This window comes from Trichomonas vaginalis, chromosome VI (assembly GCF_026262505.1).
Source record: "Trichomonas vaginalis G3 chromosome VI, whole genome shotgun sequence".
Taxonomy (NCBI): domain Eukaryota; phylum Parabasalia; order Trichomonadida; family Trichomonadidae; genus Trichomonas; species Trichomonas vaginalis.
The window spans coordinates 944,676-960,755 of NC_067208.1; the positions used below are offsets into that span (position 1 = coordinate 944,676).

General features: G+C 33.0%; 8 protein-coding genes and 3 pseudogenes across 11 annotated transcripts, besides 1 other annotated feature; 7 read left to right on the top strand and 4 right to left on the bottom strand.

Annotated features, from left to right (window-relative positions):
- Nucleotides 1–371: 371 nt before the first annotated feature.
- Nucleotides 372–6,422: a mobile genetic element.
- TVAGG3_0781810 (uncharacterized protein) lies at nt 972–1,544 on the top strand (the record flags this gene model as incomplete). Its single annotated transcript, XM_001309097.2, has 1 exon — nt 972–1,544. A coding segment is annotated over one exon (573 nt), but the record flags the coding sequence as incomplete, so codon positions are not given.
- TVAGG3_0781820 lies at nt 4,660–5,710 on the top strand (annotated as a pseudogene). Its single transcript has one exon. A coding segment is annotated over exon 1 (1,051 nt).
- Nucleotides 6,423–7,203: 781 nt separating the features above from the next.
- Nucleotides 7,204–7,731, bottom strand: TVAGG3_0781830 (protein of unknown function, DUF4107 family; the record flags this gene model as incomplete). Its single annotated transcript, XM_051246359.1, has 1 exon — nt 7,204–7,731. The coding sequence occupies one exon, from the start codon at nt 7,729–7,731 to the stop codon at nt 7,204–7,206; it is 528 nt and encodes a 175-aa protein (XP_051081834.1).
- A 225-nt stretch (nt 7,732–7,956) lies between these two features.
- On the bottom strand, nt 7,957–8,838 carry TVAGG3_0781840 (uncharacterized protein; the record flags this gene model as incomplete). The annotated part of the gene is made up of 1 exon (XM_001309099.1): nt 7,957–8,838. The coding sequence occupies one exon, from the start codon at nt 8,836–8,838 to the stop codon at nt 7,957–7,959; it is 882 nt and encodes a 293-aa protein (XP_001309100.1).
- Nucleotides 8,839–8,887: 49 nt separating this feature from the next.
- Nucleotides 8,888–9,742, top strand: TVAGG3_0781850 (protein of unknown function, DUF4106 family; the record flags this gene model as incomplete). Its single annotated transcript, XM_051246360.1, has 1 exon — nt 8,888–9,742. One exon carries the CDS (start codon nt 8,888–8,890, stop codon nt 9,740–9,742), a length of 855 nt encoding a protein of 284 aa, XP_051081835.1.
- Nucleotides 9,743–10,165: 423 nt separating this feature from the next.
- On the top strand, nt 10,166–10,807 carry TVAGG3_0781860 (uncharacterized protein; the record flags this gene model as incomplete). The annotated part of the gene is made up of 1 exon (XM_051246361.1): nt 10,166–10,807. The coding sequence occupies one exon, from the start codon at nt 10,166–10,168 to the stop codon at nt 10,805–10,807; it is 642 nt and encodes a 213-aa protein (XP_051081836.1).
- Nucleotides 10,808–11,003: 196 nt separating this feature from the next.
- On the bottom strand, nt 11,004–11,216 carry TVAGG3_0781870 (uncharacterized protein; the record flags this gene model as incomplete). Its single annotated transcript, XM_051246362.1, has 1 exon — nt 11,004–11,216. The coding sequence occupies one exon, from the start codon at nt 11,214–11,216 to the stop codon at nt 11,004–11,006; it is 213 nt and encodes a 70-aa protein (XP_051081837.1).
- Nucleotides 11,217–11,443: 227 nt separating this feature from the next.
- On the bottom strand, nt 11,444–11,780 carry TVAGG3_0781880 (uncharacterized protein; the record flags this gene model as incomplete). The annotated part of the gene is made up of 1 exon (XM_051246363.1): nt 11,444–11,780. A coding segment is annotated over one exon (337 nt), but the record flags the coding sequence as incomplete, so codon positions are not given.
- A 17-nt stretch (nt 11,781–11,797) lies between these two features.
- Nucleotides 11,798–12,709, top strand: TVAGG3_0781890 (annotated as a pseudogene). The gene has a single exon. A coding segment is annotated over exon 1 (912 nt).
- Nucleotides 12,710–13,197: 488 nt separating this feature from the next.
- On the top strand, nt 13,198–14,742 carry TVAGG3_0781900 (annotated as a pseudogene). The gene has a single exon. A coding segment is annotated over exon 1 (1,545 nt).
- A 40-nt stretch (nt 14,743–14,782) lies between these two features.
- On the top strand, nt 14,783–15,640 carry TVAGG3_0781910 (integrase core domain containing protein family; the record flags this gene model as incomplete). The annotated part of the gene is made up of 1 exon (XM_051246364.1): nt 14,783–15,640. A coding segment is annotated over one exon (858 nt), but the record flags the coding sequence as incomplete, so codon positions are not given.
- Between the last annotated feature and the right edge of the window lie 440 nt (nt 15,641–16,080).

The following is a 16,080-nucleotide window of genomic DNA, read 5'->3' on the forward strand; positions in this document are numbered from 1 at the left end:
CGTTAAGAGTTGCTGATTTACAAAATTACGTTTATGAAAAGATAACTGATGAAAATTATGAAAAGATTATGAATCATGTTTATAAATATGATCGCAAATTCCAACAAATCGGACTTCCTGCCAAATTAATTACAAGCTTAGCCGCTACAACTGCTGACGCAACAGTTGATGACGTTATTATTTCATGCACAAAGATGGAAGTTTTAGAGGATAAATGCATTACACCAGGATACGGTTTAATTGAAGAATCAGTTAAAGCAATACCACGTTTATTCAGTAAGGAAGATCCATTCATGATTCCAGCTCAACATATTGACGTTCGTTCACTAAATGGAGGTTGCATCACTCCTGAAGGTATCAGCTCAGATTTCTCATACGCTCTTCATAATGTTACAGATGTTGTGTTAACATTTCCGAAGAATGCAATGCAAAGAACAGTTTTAGAAAATCCAATGCTTCGAGGTCTTCAGGTCACTATAGATTCCAGAAACTTCCCCGATCAAGCGATGACCACAGTGGGCGACATATTCTTTACACGTATGCTTCAAGCTTCTGATTTAGATGGAGTGAATGAATGCACAGAAGAATACGAGGACTCATTAACTAGACCACTGAATGATGATAATGGCACGCCATTAGCTAGAACATGGAAAGACCAAACTTCATTCTTATGCACTATTCCAGTTCAACGTGATGGAGCGGGTATATTCTTTGATGGATTAGAAACTTTCAACTCACAAGTTACAGTACAAGTGAAAGCTTATCCAATCATTCAGGGTGAAAATGACACTTACTGTTCAAAGGTGACAAATCCTCCTCAGGTTTGGTTTACTAGGACTACATATTGGACATGGACACCAGATGAAGGTTTGAAATATCATCCAACAGGTACACCACCACAGTATAGAAATTCATATGATGAAATATTGATGAATAGAAATGTTTAAAATTATAAATTTATTTTTGATTAAATGGATTTAAATTCATCCACCCCTTATGAAGAATTAGCGGGAGTATATAATACATACGTAGATGATATGATTAATGAAGCATTGAGTGATAATAGAAATGCTCTATCTAAGGAAAAATTAATGAAAATTCCATATTCTGAATGTTACTTAAATTCAATCACTGCAGCAATTGGTAAACAAAATAAAGGTAAAACATTAACGATATTAAAACAAATTATCATTATTGCTAACACTTCCCCCTATTCACATGTGTTAATTTATATCAACCGTTCAGGTTCACCTTCAGATGATACATTTGAATCTTTAAAGCATTTAATCAAAATTCCAATTATTTATTTATCACAAGAAGAAGCAGAAGATTATTTAAAAAACTTTTTAATGTATAAAGAATTATATAATACAATCAAGAAGCAAGGATTAGAGGATAAAATTATTGATAAACAACGGGATGAATTATTTGAAACACTTTCTATTTCAAATTTTGATAGAGAATTTTTGCATTCACTCATTTTTCTAGATGATGCAGTGAAATCAAAACTAATAACAAATGAGAAATCATATTTTAATCAGTTATTAACTCAATGTCGACACATTCAGGGTTCATTCTTCATGGCTGTTCAATATTTCAAAGCATTAAGCACAAACATTAAATCAAATCTATCAACACTTTTCATTTTCAGTGGGTTTAGTCGTCAACAGTTGAACGTTATGCTTTATCAAGTGAATTTACCAATGAGCATTAATGAACTTTACACACAATATCAGCAATTAGGTGAACATGGAAAATAATAGTTGATTTAAAATAAGGAAGTGTTAAATTTGATTAACTTTTTATAATTAATTTTTATTTTTTATTTATAATTAAACATGACAGAAATAGCAAATCTTCTACAGGTTCCATTAAAACAAGGAACAAACAAAAAGGGTGCATATAATAGAACTATGAAAGTTCTGATGGAATGAAAGAATTAGTTCATATTGTTGCTGGTCTTCAAAAAGATGTTAAACAATGAGAAACGTTAACATTACCAGAAGCTCAAGCATATGCCAAACGTCATGGTCCAAATTGGGAAGCACACGAAGCAGATTACGGGTCCAAATGGAAAACCCGATGGTATAATGAAGTTTTCGTTACTGATGGTCAAGGTAATATTAAAGTCATAAATGGTTATAAATTAACTATGTCTGATTATCCTAAACGTAAAGCATATAATGAACGTTATCCTATGCAATTTGATGAAAATGGAAAAGCTGTTAAACAATACATTGGAGAAGGTGAAAATGGTCCAATTAATTCATACCGTCATAATCCATATTCTTATTTCAATGAAGAATTAAATGCTATTGAAGAGGGACCGGATGGATTACCACGATATTCTAACCAGTTTGATGGTCAATATGCAAATATTAGACCTGAAAATTTCAGCTAAGAAATTCTTTAAAGTTGCTTTATTCGATCCAGTTTTCGCAAATGTTAAAGATGAACTTAAACACCAATTCCAACCAATTATAGTAGCAAGAATTGCATCAGGTGCTTTATCTCAAGCATTCAAAGATTTAATTAAGAAACCATTATATCAGCAACGAGGTTTAACTTATGATTTAGTTAAGGAATTAGATAAAAGAAAATTTGAGAAATCAGATGATTATAAGAATGCAATTAATGAATATATTCGGTCTATTAATTTCGATGAAACAGCTAAAAATCAACTTCATGAACAAATACAGGGAATAATAGATTCAAAAGTTCCAGCAAAATAAAAGTTTAAATATATTTTTTTTATTCGAATATAAATGAGAAGACGTTTCACTAGTCAAAAGAACACTAACGCAAAAGCAGAGATTACGGTTGGTTATAACGTAAATGATGATAAATCACGAATTATTCAAAATGTTAAGTTAATGTTAGCCCTGAACTAACAAGGTCAACTCAACAAATTTATTAACTCGTGACTTACCGAAGAATGAGGAGAATGAAGAAAACCATGAGAATGGAGACCCAATCATTTTATCTGAACCCAGTAAAGAACCTGTTGAAATTCCCACTTATCCAACATACCCCACCTCTTTCATCAAACATCGAGAACCCATATAAAATAGACATTAATTCTGAATTAATGAAAATTTACCGTGATATAATAATTAATAATTATGATTCAATAATAAATTTAATTGACCAATCCGGTTTAATTATTTTACCTTATGAATCATTAATTCACATTATCGCCATTCTTTGTGATGTTCAAGATTCAGACGCTAAGATTCAATTTTTCATAGATGATGAGTTTCATGCTGCGGAACAGTTGCAAAAAATAAATCCTATAAAGGATATTAGCACAATTAAGATATCAAAGAACGGAACAACAACTGAACTTCATTTAACATATAATGATATTTATAATAAAATAGTTGATGAATATAAAATATCACTTGAAAAATTCTTTGTTAAGGCTATTTAATATTCAAGCATTAACATTATCGAATAATAATCCTTTGAATCATAATCAATAATAATTGACCTTTCACCAGTTTCTATCGTTTGTTTTATTTCTTTTTGTTCCCCACTATCCGGATCGGTCATTGTAATTGTTTTTGTTATAGTATCAGCTTTATCTTTAACTTCAATCTTTTTTCCATCGGGATATTTAAACCAAAATTCCAAAAATTCGATATTGTCAATCTGTTCATATTTTAATCTATCAATTACATTTTTAATACCATCTGAAAATCTTATGAAATGGTCATTATATGGGTTTGATTGAACTAAATTTGAATGAAGTGAAATATAACCTGTTGATGAATATGACACTGACTCATATTTTCTGAAAACACTAAAATTTATAACATGAATGAATTTCTTATTCGTTGAATTTATGAATTCTTGAGGTAATCTTATTCTAGTTTTATTTATCACTGGAAAATAACGCTTTACCATATTTTAATCGTAATAAAAATGTCAATTATCAATATTATTTCGAATAATAGCTGTGAATTAAATTTAACAGTTAGCGGAATTTATAATGTTACTCTCGTTTCTGTGAGTGGTAAATTTAATCCCATTCTTTTAGACCCTTCAGATTATATATCATTTATTAAAGATGACCTTGAAAAAACGTATGATATGTATATAAATAATGTGATAGCAAAATGGGATATTAACATGATTTTAAGTTATTTAAATGAATCATTTATCGTATGGTATGAAGAAAATTTTAAATCAAAACCCGATAAACTTTTTGAACTTGATGAAATAAATAACCTTATTAAATTCCCGCTGAAAATTAAATTTTGTACTCCTCATCTTCGTTCATTGTTGGGGATATTAAATTTTGAAAAAGATGTTGGGGATGTTTTGTATTCTGACACTGGTTTCAATTTTCATTTTAATCAAATGTGATAAAGTTAATACCCCAATGAGATTTTCACATAAACATTAGACCCTAACTTCTTACCCATCAATACAAAACATTTTATCCATCAACTTAACACATTTTCTTTATCATATCCATTCAAATTATCCGGGAATTCATATTTTCTTCATTCAAAAGATTTATCAAATATTAAATTTAGAATAACTGACATATTTGATTGTGATTTAGAATTCATGAATGAAATATTATGGTAATTTCAAATAGAGAAAATAGCCGATGAGATAACGGATTAAATATTTATTTTTAAATCATAATAAATGATTAAAACACAAACATTAAGGCGCAAAGCGCCCAGGTCCTTCAGACCATTAACTACGCCATATATGCATATAATTCAAAGACGGCAGAACAAAACGCAAAGGTTGAAATATGGAGATTTGGAGATAGTATTGAAAAATGACCATTTCGAATTCGTTTGCAAAGGTGGTGCAGTGATATCAAATATAAAAGAAATTTTATTTATGAATTCAAAAATTAAAGGAATAACGGATGATATAAATCAATTCCACCAGAAGAAGAGATATTACGCATTAAATGCATTTCTAAAGTTTTGAAGATTGGAAGATTTAATTTAAATGAGGAATTCATAGAAGGTTTCCTAAACGACATAATGAAGAAGGTAGATAAGGAATACGTGGATAGTGAGTTAAATAAGAAGGCAAATTTGGTTTATGTTGATGAAAAAGATAATGAAATTAAAGAAAAGGTTGAATGGTATCATGAATGGACATTTGAGACTTTTAAAGTTAAAGCTGATACAGAATGGGTTTCAGGATGTTTAGATCTTAAAGCAGATAAAACTTATGTTGATGAAATTATGCAAAGAAGTCGGAAGTAAATGATGTGATTACAAGCATGAAAAATGAAATACTTCAAACATTATATCCTGTTGGTTCTATTTATACGTCAATGAATTCAACAAATCCAGCAACAGTTTTAGGTTTTGGTACGTGGAAGCAGATTGTAGATAAATTCTTATACTGTGCTAGATATTCAAAGCAAACAGGAGGTTCGAAGAAAATTAAAGAAGCAAACCTTCCACCGCACACTCATACAGGAACTACAAACACAACAGGTAATCATTCACATTCAATAACAAAAAGAGGTTATACAAATCTTGCAGCGGGTTCGAATAGACAGGGAATGAATAGATCTGATATTTCAACTGACCCAGTAGATTCAAGCACAGGTATTTTCTGTGGAACTGCAGGAAATCATTCACACACTTTCACAACAAATCCAACAGGCTCGGGTAAAGATTACATGCCACCATTTGTGACTGTATTCGCATGGTACCGCGTTCATTGAATGTGCTTGAGCCCAGACTTTTGGGTCAAGGCTTACCGAATGAAACTAAATATATTTTATGTCTGTAATTAATTAGGTAATGAAGTAATGGATGAACTGCAGAAATAATGTTTACGTTAATGTTTACGTTAATGGTTTCAGGTTATTCAATAATTAATTATTTTTGAAGAACTGAAGGTGTCACTATGTCACCATGTCACCAGGTTAATTAACTTCTCTTAAAAATGATGACAACATGACATTTTGACAACATTCCTGGAAATAAATGTTTACGTTAGTTTTAAAATTATTTTTATTTTTTTATTTTGTATGTAAGAACAGAAATGTCAGTCGAAGCAAAAACATTCACGAACAAATCTAATGGCGAAACATTCACAAAAGGCACTTATAACGGTATTGAAGTCTTACGTAGAGACAAGGATGGTTACATTAATGCAACAAATAATGTGTCAGCAGTTTAGGAAAGACTTTAGAAAGTTGTTGGAAAATAAGTCCTGGGAAGAGTATTATAAGGCATTTTGTGAAGAATATAGCAACAGTCCGAATTCCGGTGGTTGCTTTTTATACAAAATTCATGCAGGAATTCCTGATGAAATCAAACAAGTTTAGAGGAACGTATGTGTACCCAAGACTTATAAACTATATAGCAATGTGGGCTTCTCCAAAATATTGCATAGCAGTTGGAAAAATTATGGACTCCATAGACAAGAAAGTTCATGAGAAATTAGATGAAGAAGAACTTGAAGATACAGTAGAGAATGCTAAACCTTTGTTCGAACAAGAAGTAGTTAGTATGACTATCTTCAGTACTGTGGCACTGCGCGCCATCTTACCGAAGATATGTCAATCTGACACTTTACAAAACCACTAACGTATATTTTACATCACAGATGCAATATTTCTAATAACCTTAAACTATTTCTGCCACGTAAAGTATTTATCACATAAACCACCTCATCTCACCTCTCTGTACGTTATATATTGTGCGCAGGTCATTACCCATGGCAACTTCCCGCGACACAATGCACGTGCATGAAAAAATAAACGTTCTCACTAACGTTCTCACTAACGTACACACTAACGTTCCCACTAATGTTCTCACTTACAAAAGTATTGCAACTCCTCCCATTGCTGTGCTTCACATAACAGCTCATAATCTTCTGACTCACTACTGTCGCTCCAATCGTCTGAGTCAAAGTCGCTGTCATAATTAATGTTTATAAGTTTTGACAAATGTAATGAAACACGTTTACCGTTTGTATCTATTGCTTGTATAAACTTTCCATTATGTTTACTATCATAAATGCTTAAACTAACTTTACCCTTTCTCCCTCGTATCTGATAGAATGTATTCTCACGCGGAACGAAGAACAAGTTCTTGAACTCATGACCGTTGTAGTTTGTTATCTCAATAGTTTTCGTCATTACATCCAAATAAAAATTTTCAGTAAAAATAAAACTAACGTTAAAAATTTCTCATAACATAAACGTTCTCATTGCTTTATAACTCTCTTCCTTGGTTTCTTTTTAGTTGCTTTCTTCACGTCTGTCTCCAACTTGACTGTCTTTCTTCTTCGGCCGTAATGATACCAGTTACTTCCACCAGTCAATGGGTCAAATGGTCGTTCATAAGGGTTTCCATACATTCCATAAGGTCCGTATGGATAAACCGCTGGTGGAGAAGAAACATTTTCTTTAGTTCCATCGACTCTATTTAAATGCATTGTTTCACCTTTCATCTGGTCATTAAAGTCTTTTGCGTGTTTTGCAAACTCATCGTCCTTTCCTAAAGCATTTTCTGACTCAGTCGCAACCAAATTGGATACTTTATTTATGAGCCCTATTTTATTTAATCTTAACTTCTTTGCAATCCAACCTACAATCTTTCCTTTATTTGCATCTAATGTCTTCGAAACTCTTCCTCCACTCATTTTATTTACTGCGTCATAAACTCCAAGTGCTTTTGCTCCAAATGCTAATGCTTTTATTCCCATTGCGCCTAAAGCTGCCCAAGCTACCATTTACACCATATTAAAATCATCTCTCTTCAATATTATCTCATAAAATTTCTCGTTACTGGAGAAAGTCAATGAAACATAAACATTCTCACGGGCTTCGCCCTCATCGCTTTGCGGTCTATCTAACTTCTTTCTTATCTCATCTATTCGCTTCAAAATGTCTGAACAATTGCTAACATCTTCTACAACAGTTATTTCATCATGAATGACCTTCAAGAACAAGCTCATTTAATATGCTATTAAAATCATCTCAATAATGAGTCCATCCTTTCCATCTTTAGGTAGCACAACATCTTTCATTGAAGAAGGTTCTACAAGTCTTATGTTAAACTTACTGACAAAGTTTGTTATACTATAATGCTTCGGTGGCGAATACATGTAGTTTGAAAGACATAATATAGATTCTTCAGCAAATTCACTTATACTGGATTTTATAACAATGTTTTCACGAGACCAAATGCCACCATTTGACAATCTTGTAAGCAATCCTGCTGAACCTTCTACTGTAAACGTCGATGGTAACATTCCACGAAGGTCATCTATTGACATCGTTGAGTCACTGTATTTAAATATTTTCTTAAAGCAATCGTCATTATCTAACCATGCAATAGCTTTGAAGTTTTCATTCGAATATACATCTGCTTCATTAAATGTAAATCCTGACTTCTTTGCAGATATGACTTTAAAATCTATTGAGTTTGTTTCAAAATTATATGCTATGGTAACTTCTGAAGGTAATGGATGCCCTTCCGCAGTCAGTTGTTCTCTCACTACCGTTTGAAGCTTTGTGTTAAAAACGTTCATGTCATCCCCTGTGTCTAGGTTCACATACACAGCAACAGGAAAACTATCTTGCTTCTTTGTTTCATTATTATATCTCAAAACATTAAAGTTCTTCAATAATATTGTTCTTCCTGCTGGAATACTTCTAACTTGTCTTATTTCAATAGCTTTCTCACCTCCTACATACTCTACCCAGTGTCTTGGATATTCATAAGTATACTGACTTTCTTGAATTTTGGTTGGTTTCATCATAACATGTTCATAGTATATCTTTATACTCTTATCAGTTAGACTCGGTGCTATGTTCTGAATATTTCTGACTTGCATTTTTAATGGAGATAAAATGAAGCATTTAATACATGACGTAGATGAAGACATGAATGAAACTACAGACAAACTTAACTCTTCTCTTATTCTTCCTTTCAGCAAAGATTATGAGTTCTGTTCAAATGGTGTGTATTTCTATTGTGGAAAGATGGGTTCAGGTAAGACATTTAACCTCATTCGTCATATACTCATAACAGAGCGTTTAGGAAACGACTCTTACTATGACCAAATCATTATATCAGCAACTTCAGACTCTATGGACTCAACAGCGAAAACATTTATGTCAAAAGTTCAAGCCTCTGTCGTTAAAGTTCCAGACAGTGAACTCATTGAATTTCTTCAACGTTACATTCGACGTAAGAGAAAATATTATGCTATTGTAGAGTTCATACAGTCAGGAATGCAAAAGACTTCTGAGGAGATGGAAAGAATTATTGACAAACACCACTTACGTCAGTACTCAGGAGTTTACGATATGAAACGACTGACAAACTACATTCTATCAAAACTTTCAAAATACCCCTTCAAAAAATATCCTTCAAACACTCTGCTCGTTTGTGATGATTTCGTCGGAAAAGGTTTAGTGTCAAAACCAGACTCACCATTAGCTAACATCATAACTAAAGTCAGACATTACCATTTAACTGTAGCAATACTTATGCAAACATGGCGTTTTCTTGCTTTAAACATAAAACGTCTCATAACTGACTTCGTTATCTTTCAAGGTTTCTCACGTTATGATATCGAACTCATTTGGAAACAGTCAGGTATAACATTACCTTTTGAAGAAATTTGGGAAGCATATAAGTCTCTCATCTCTCCTCGTTCATACCTTGAGATTCATATCATGACTAATACCATTAAAGTCAAAAATATTCCATGGGAACGACCAACATTGTTTTAAAGTTTAACCTTCAATTGACTGATGGTAAACAAATTCCATGCATCTCTGTCGCCATTTCTGTTAATATTTTTGCTGTCATTCATATCATCCACTTCCCCATCCGTTAGCTTTTGAGGATATGCGTTAGAATAGCTGTTCTTAAATGAAGGCTTTTCACCTTTGAGAGCATAAACTCTATAACTTTCTGCATACTTTATGTTTGAACCTCCTGAGCCATCATTGACATAAATTTTTATAGGTTTCCACCCTTTGTTCATGTTCCTGCTTCTTCCCTTAGCTCTTTTGTTCAGTAGTTCTACATCTTTATACACAGCACCTGTCTCAGTGAATTCAACAATATTTTCATTCGTTAGCTTTACATTCAAACCCTTGTCGAGTATATTGTTCATTTCATACATATAAAAGGTTTTTATTCTATATGAAATGAGAAGCAAATCCATCTTAGCTGGTGCCGTTAATGTTCCAATTGAACCAACATCAAATGTTGACTCACGAACGACAAACAATATTGTCATAAAGAACTATAGTTCGGAGTGTTTGAAAGAAAAAGAACCAGATCTTAAGTCGGGACCTTCGGTCTTGGCGCATGGCGCCGTGAATTTAAACACAGCTTCAAACGCTAACGCTACATCAGATGTTAAGTTAGAGTATCCACCACTGGACCAAATTCTTTCAAGAGAAGCCAACGACAACCCTTACACAAATGTTCAAACAAATCCTTCAGATAACGTAGACCATTACCTTCTTCAGTTATACCAAACAATTTTACTCAAAGACGATAAGAAGCTTTTGGTAAATCTTATAAGCAAGAACCAAATAATTCTAACAAAGGAGGACCTTGAAAATGTTATATCACGAATAACAGGGAAACAATGTGTCATTGACTATCTCGACCCTGAAATTGAATGCTGTGGTCAAACGCCACCATTCATGAAAATAGGTAACATCCGCATCATTGAAACACCAGGAACTACAGGAGTTGAGGTTAAGTATAAATATTCGAACGAGTATACAAAACTATCTACTTACTATAAGCTTTGTTTGAAATATGTTTTAGTAAATTAAAGCAACTTATAGTATCTATCCAAAACTTCTTCAACAGTATCGAACTCATCTTCATAATGCAAACCTAATCTTATTGACTTGGTGCAGTTTTCACTAACACAATATTTTTCTGTTCTCTTGACTGACATAACTAACTCATTTGTTTCATCAAACAGCAACAACCAAAGTTCATGACCTAATACATAACATTCATACTTTATATTTTTAGCTCTGAGTTCTCTTGTAAGCTGTTGCATTTAATATTTTCTAAAAAGTCAACTTCAACAGTCATTCGCACTGGTGCCTTCAGTTCTACAGGCTCTCCTTGAAAGTCAACAAGTCTGAATTGCATGTCTTTCAAATTATGAGGACTAATGCGAACCCATTTACCTAAATGAGTTGCTATGACAGGAACGTTTGGAATGAACATTGAATTGACTGCATAACAGAAGGATTTATATTCTACTGAACCTTTACTATTAACTCCTGAAATGCCTGTGACATTAGCTATTTTAGACTCAATGTATAAACAATTACCATAACATACGTATGGAACAGATTTCATCTCAATCGTTTTGTCAACACTTTTCAAAGGAAATGTCATATGGTATGCTCCCAAAAGAAGTTGTACTCTATGACTCATTCGTGTTATCTTAAACTCCTTCACATAACTGAACTTCAAAACTCCTGCAATAAGTTTAACATTCATTAAGTTTTCTTCGTTATCCTTGTTTATTGTAGTATTTATGAGAGCATTTAACACTCCAGCTAATGTTTCCATCTTATATTCTACATTATTGTGAAATCTTATTTCATGCTTCTTTCCATCTATTTCAAGCTCCATGAAATCTGTTTCGTCAGTTATAACGAATGAAGCAATAGTATTAAAGTCAACCATTCTGAATGCAAGCGCCTCATTCTGTAGACCTAAGTTTGTTTGTAGATTTACTGTCCCGTATTCGTTTGGGTCTGTACTTTGCAAATAGAACAACATTTTATTCTCATTAAAATATGAGTATAGCTGCATATGCGTATGAAGCTGACAGAGCTAAACGTTTATATTTTGGTCAATACTCTCTCACACTTACTGACAAATATATTGTTATCAGTGATGGAAATACGAGAAATACATAACATGGAAGGACTATGAAAAGTTTGACCCATTTTAACTCCATGTACTATGCCATTCATTGTAAATGGTGAAGTTGTCATGAAGAACGACACAACAGTATATAAGTCTGTTCATGAAGCGTTAGAATATATGTTGAATTATAATCCCGAAAGATTTGACCCAAGCACTACGCCATGTGCAATGCCTTTTATTAAGGACGGTGAAATCGTAAGAGTTCCGGATTCAACGGTTTACACAGCTGTTCAAAACAGTTTACAAAACATTTTAGCGAATATCTTTAATTCAGAAACTACAGAAATAAAATTACCATATATAACAGATGCTAAAGAAATTAAATCAAAAACAACACATTTTTACGTCACTTAATGATTTAATGACTTATATCATTAATATTCCTGCACCAACTACAGCATTTGATCCAAACTCGACGGTTTGTAGTGTACCTTTCATAAATGACAGTTCATTAATTGCTTTAAGGGATTCGACAGTAAATGAATCATTAAAGGCGTCATTAATGAAAATCATTGATTTTAACTCATTCATGAATACATATAATTCATTCATTAATGTTTCATATGCTTCTAAAGAAGGTGAGCCAAAAACTATCAATAAAGCGGTGTATGAAATAAAAGCATCAACGACGAAATTGAATTCGTTAACTTTTGACGGTGATAGTTTCGTTAATGACATAACATCGGGGAAAACAATTTTAACGAAAGAATATTTAAAATCTCATGTTAGTGAGTTCGTTGAAATTGAAAAAGAAGGTGGAATTAAGTTCGATCCACTGAATTTCATTTTCAGCTTAGCGAATGCGGGTGTTAGTTTCGCTGAATGGACAACTATACAGAGTGAAATAAATGCAATATGGACGTTTTTGGGGTCAAAAGCGGAATGGGTGAGCTTGTAAATGCTGCAAGAACATTAGGTGAAACAGGAAATTTTGTAGATGGTTTTAAAAGACTTGTTTCAAATGTTTTAACAAACACAAAGAAATTATTAGATATACCGTACATAACGGACGGATTTTCGAACAGATTGCAACAAACCCTCCGGTTATGGCTGCGTTGATGATGGTTAGAGATATAAAACCACGTAACGACGGAACGAAGAACATGAACAACAGGATACTGGTCGGGTTATTCGAGACATTAAAAACGTGTATCCTGAAGTTATTGATTTATTTAGAGGAGTTAATGATTCAATTTCAAAACATTCTATAACCCTCGATGAAGAGAATAAATTAACAGATTATATATTCGTCATTATTGCAGAATTAATGAAGAGAATAAATGAAAAAGGAATTGGTGATATCATTAATGTCAGCGATGTAATGATGAAAAGAAATTTTGACTCATTATTTACAAAACCGAAAACAGAATATAGTCTTTATGACGTAATTACCGAATTAATGAAAAAGATTAATGATAATAAGAGTTCTGGCGGTAGGCATGAACTTGAAATAAATGAGATAGAAGAGAAATTAGCCGAAAAAGCAGATAAAAACCATGTTCATTATATAAGTTCAGACGAACAGATTATAACGGACTACCATGGATATTTAACACAGGAAATGAACAAATAAGCACTGAAGATGTTAATGAAAGAAGATATAAATACATCGTGCTAAAGGTTATGACATAAGCTGTAATGTACATTATGACACAGGTAAAGCACAAGAAGCATTTAGTTATAACGATGAAATTTATGCCTCTACTTTCTCTGTTAAGGTGTATTAGTTGAACCAAGATTTACTTTGAGAGTTAAGTCAAAAATAACGTTTGAAGATGCTATTAAAAGTAAAGCTGACAAAGTTGAACTCGAAGCAATGAACAAAGTTTTGAAATCTCATAAACACAACATCTCCGATATAAATGAACTTCAAGCTACATTAGACAGTAAAGCAGACAAGAACCATACACATAAATCCTTCACTACTGTTAGAGCAGACGACATAATATTGAACTATACCCCTGGTTCAAGTGCACCTTTAGAGAATCCAAGTACAAGCGTAAAAGATACACTAAACTCCTTAAATAGTAAATGTATGAACATTGAAGGTCATGCCAGAAACTTTGAAACACATGAACTACCAGCAATGTTAGATAAGAAGGCAGATAAGAACCATACACATGAATTCTTCACAACTGTTGGTATAGAAAGTATTGAAGGAACGGTTGAAGGAACTGATGGGGATGCATTATATTGTAAACCTCCTAACTTTCCACAAGGTTTAACATCGGATGAAAACATAACAACGATGAAATACATTAGATGTAGAAATGTTTATGTCATGGATGATGAAAATAAAGTTAAATTCACTGCTCAAGATTTATATGATAAGAAAGCTGACAAAACAGAGCTTCAAACATTAAAGACAGAAATACTTCAAACATTATATCCTGTTGGTTCTATTTATACGTCAATGAACTCAACAAATCCAGCAACAGTTCTGGGTTTCGGTACGTGGCAGCAGATTGTAGACAAATTCTTATATTGTGCTAACTCTTCAAAGCAAACAGGAGGTTCGAAGAAAATTTTAGAAGCAAACCTTCCACCGCACACTCATACAGGAACTACAAACACAACAGGTAATCATTCACATTCGATAACAAAAAGAGGTTATACAAATCTCGCAGCAGGTTCGGATAGACAGGGAATGAATAGATATGATATCACAAGTGACCCAGTAGATTCAAGCACAGGTATTTTCTGTGGAACCACAGGTAATCATTCACACACTTTCGCAACAAATCCAACAGGCTCGGGTGCAGATTATATGCCACCATTTGTGACTGTATTCGCATGGTACCGCGTTCAATGAACGCGCTTGAGCCTAGAATAAAATCTTTAACTTTACATAAATGAGCTTGAAAGAAGTATTCGAACAACATCCATGGAGGTCATTTAAGAAGTTCAATGAAGCTGCAAAGAGTTGGGGATTTACTAACAGAGCTGAAGTGAAAAAGTTCTTTAACAAAAATGTTGTACATCAAACAAAAATAAATCCTTACGACTACTTTTTACCAATTTACTCCAACACTCCTGACGCATACCAATTTGACACTCTCATTCAAAGCAGAAAAGGAGGACATAAACCATTCCTCATCTTCATTAATGTTAACACTCGTAAAGCATATGCATATCCAATGAGGAACAAAGGAACTCGTGAAGTGTTAAGAGTTTTACAAAAGTTTGTAGCAGAACATAACCCAAGTACTTTAACATCAGACCAGGATTCAGCATACCTCAGCAATGAAATCACAGAATTTCTCATTAAGCATAACATAACTCACTACACTACTGAAGACCATAACCATAACATACTCGGCATCATAAACCGCTTCATAAGGACTCTCAGAGATTTAAATCAAGAGCGAGACTTTACCGAAGAAACAATGAAACATTTTCTCGAAGTATATAATTCCTCAACACATTCTACAACAGGACATACACCAAATTCAATGACACAACAACAAGAAGAAAAGTATATACAAAAGAAACGAAGCCAAACACAAAATATCAGAAATTCAACACAATTTACCCTCATTCCTGGTACAAAAGTTCGTGTAGTTCTTGACGACAAACCGTTGACAAAGAAACGTTTAAGGTTAAGTCGAAATTATTATATCGTAGACTCTACGCAAGGTAATGGATATCTTATAAAAGCTGCTGACGACTCCATAGCGTTTTACCCTCGTCATAAATTAGTCGAAAGTAGTAATGGCAAACTTGCTGAAACCATTGACGAAGCAAAGCGAGGAGTGGTTATTGAAATACTTGGCTATAACACAAACGATGACACTTATAAAGTAAGATATGAAGGAGGCGTTGAAGATTTATACCATCTAAGAACTTGAGAGAGTCGAAGCCAACTCATCTGGGTCCATTAGAGCTGGAGTACTGGAAAGACAAAAATATGCCAGAAAGAATAAGAAAATTCTTCTAAACTTTTTCATTAGATGTAAATCAGACATGAACGAGAACAGTCATGATATCATTAATGGTACCATTTATTTTAACATAAATGAACAAAAATAATGTTTATGTTAGAATGTTAGATCTAACCTCATTTCTAACCTCATTTCTACCCTCAAGATTTACAAACGTTTAACGTGATATACGTTATGAATTTTCATGAATTTTATATATTAATGTTTTC